At 60.3% G+C, this 2,131-nt stretch overlaps 1 protein-coding gene across 1 annotated transcript in view; it reads left to right on the top strand.

The window, feature by feature from the left end:
• The window catches only part of MNEG_11407 (hypothetical protein), a gene marked incomplete at both ends in the record, with an annotated part of 2,619 nt that extends 1,503 nt beyond the window's left edge, over window positions 1–1,116 (top strand). Inside the window, 2 exons of the mRNA XM_014040123.1 lie at window positions 391–447; window positions 689–1,116. Coding sequence (XP_013895577.1) covers window positions 391–447; window positions 689–1,116 — 485 coding nt within the window. The remainder of the gene's footprint in view (window positions 1–390; window positions 448–688) is intronic.
• Window positions 1,117–2,131: the final 1,015 nt, after the last annotated feature.

Genomic DNA, 2,131 nt, shown 5'->3' with positions numbered 1-2,131 from the left:
GATGATGATGATGATGATGATGATGATGATGATGATGATGATGATGATGATGATGATGATGATGATGATGATGATGATGATGATGATGATGATGATGATGATGATGATGATGATGATGATGAGGGGCACACTTGACTAAAAACATCAAAGCAGTCACGACATGACGCGGCAAAGCATCCAAAACACGGCACAAAACATTATTGCGCAGAGCGTTGAGTCTGCGATTGGCGCCCTGCGCCTGGCGCACGCGGCGCTCCCTTGTAAACCTCAATGACGAGGACACGTGTGCGGTGTGTTTTTTTGTCTGCTTGCCGTCCACCGGGCGCACAGGCGGAAGGCGGCCCTCTACGGCAACGGTGGAGGCCCTTTTCGGCTGCTACTGCCGCGCAGCGCCCGCGGAGGGGCAGGAGGACGGCCAAGGCCGTGAGGACGGCTGGGCGGCCGCAGGTGGGCGGCAGTGTGCGGGGTCCAGTCACAGTGCATGCACAACGCATGAGCTGGTGCCTGCTCAGCTTCTCAGTGTTCATAATCAATCATACGAATGATAAAGCATGCTGAGACGTTCCCTCGCAACATAGAACCCTTGTCTGTACCCTGCACGCGGCTCCAGGAAGCTGGTTTCAAAAAATAGACCCGCTTGCGCCGCATTGCCGCCGAGTCTGCGATCTCTTGCCCTCTGCCACTGCAGGCGCAGCATGGCAGAGCGACTCGGACGGCGAGGGCGGCCCTGTGGCGGCTGCGCCCGGCGCCGCCGGCACAAAGCCAGCCGGCGGCAAGGGCGGCGGTGGGGCCGCGAAGGGCAAGGGGAGAGTGAAGGCGGCGGGCGGCGGGCGCGGCCGTGCCCGGCGGGGCGCCGGCGGGCTGCCATGGCAGAAGCGCAGCGGGGCCGGCAGGAAGCGGCCGGGAAGCAAGAAGGCCGTCCCCAAGCACTGCGCGGCGCCGGCGCTGGCCGGGCGTGCGGCAAACGAGGGCGGCGGTGCGACGGTTAAGGCCGCTTCGGGGCCGGCGGCGGCCAAGGCAGCGGGGCGGCCGAGGAAGCGGCGGCACACCCTGTGCGGGGGCTCCTCTTCCAGCAGCGACAGCGCCAGGGACAGTGATTACGCTCCCAGCAACTGATCGAGAGGCACAATGCTGGCTGTCCAAGGTTAGGCGCACAACCTTGGAAGCCTCAGGCACTATGGGGGCCTGCAGCCGGAAGAGGGGATGCATGTGGGCGGCATTTTCGTGTGGGTATCAGTGGCAAGGTCGACCGTTTGTGGTGGGATGTGAGCAGGTGATACTTGCGGCGCCACCAAGTGATATGAGATTGACAGGATTTGCCGTTCGCCGACGGGTCCAGAGCAGAGGAAGAATCTGGGTCTGGGCCGGCTGGTCGTGCATCAGGCCCTTTGGCTCCTGCAACAAGTTGGCTTTGAATCTGACATACAGGTCCACACGGTCCGCAGGGCTGTCATGCGACCTTGGAAACGTCCAGACTGTTGCTGGGCTGCCTTGGTGTGCCGAAAGCGCCGAAAGCACCAATGGATCACGGAACAGTATCTGCCGAAACCGTACGTCAAAGCTGGTGTGCATGCATGGTGTCACATAATCGTTCATACTGGCAGGTAATTGCCATGCCGTTCCCAGTAAAGCCTGCACTACAGGTTCGGCGAGCGGGGGTGACCAGGGGTTTGTGTTGGTGCCTTGAAGGCAGTTGCCGTCCCCAAGAACACCTGGCACCTGCATTTGTGCATTCGTTGCGAGTTGATTCATCAAACTCAATAAGTGCTCCTGTACTGCAGCATACTCCCGTTGGCTTTCTTGATCGCGTGCCTCGGCGGAGATCATCCGTGGTCTTTCTTGGCTGCCGAGCTTGGCCAAACGCCTTCAAGGAGATGGTAAAGAAAAACAAAAACACTAGGAAGAACAAGGGACCCTGCGATGAGCCCCTTGGTGTGCGGCATGGTGCCGCCAAGAAGGCAGCGGCACAGGCACGCTACAACTTGCGCTCTCGTGGCTTGAAAAGCCCCCAGCAGAAGCAGATCCCGAAGCAGAAGCAGAAGCAGAAGGGAAAGCAGGCTGGTACAGGAAAGAGGGCCGACTGGGAAGTACAGGTGGAGTGCGATTTGATCGCCGCCACCGACCGGCGGTG

Source organism: Monoraphidium neglectum, assembly GCF_000611645.1.
Source record: "Monoraphidium neglectum strain SAG 48.87 unplaced genomic scaffold scaffold02727, whole genome shotgun sequence".
NCBI lineage: Eukaryota > Viridiplantae > Chlorophyta > Chlorophyceae > Sphaeropleales > Selenastraceae > Monoraphidium > Monoraphidium neglectum.
Note: the sequence above shows the minus strand (reverse complement) of the source record. Positions and strands in the feature narration are given on the sequence as shown.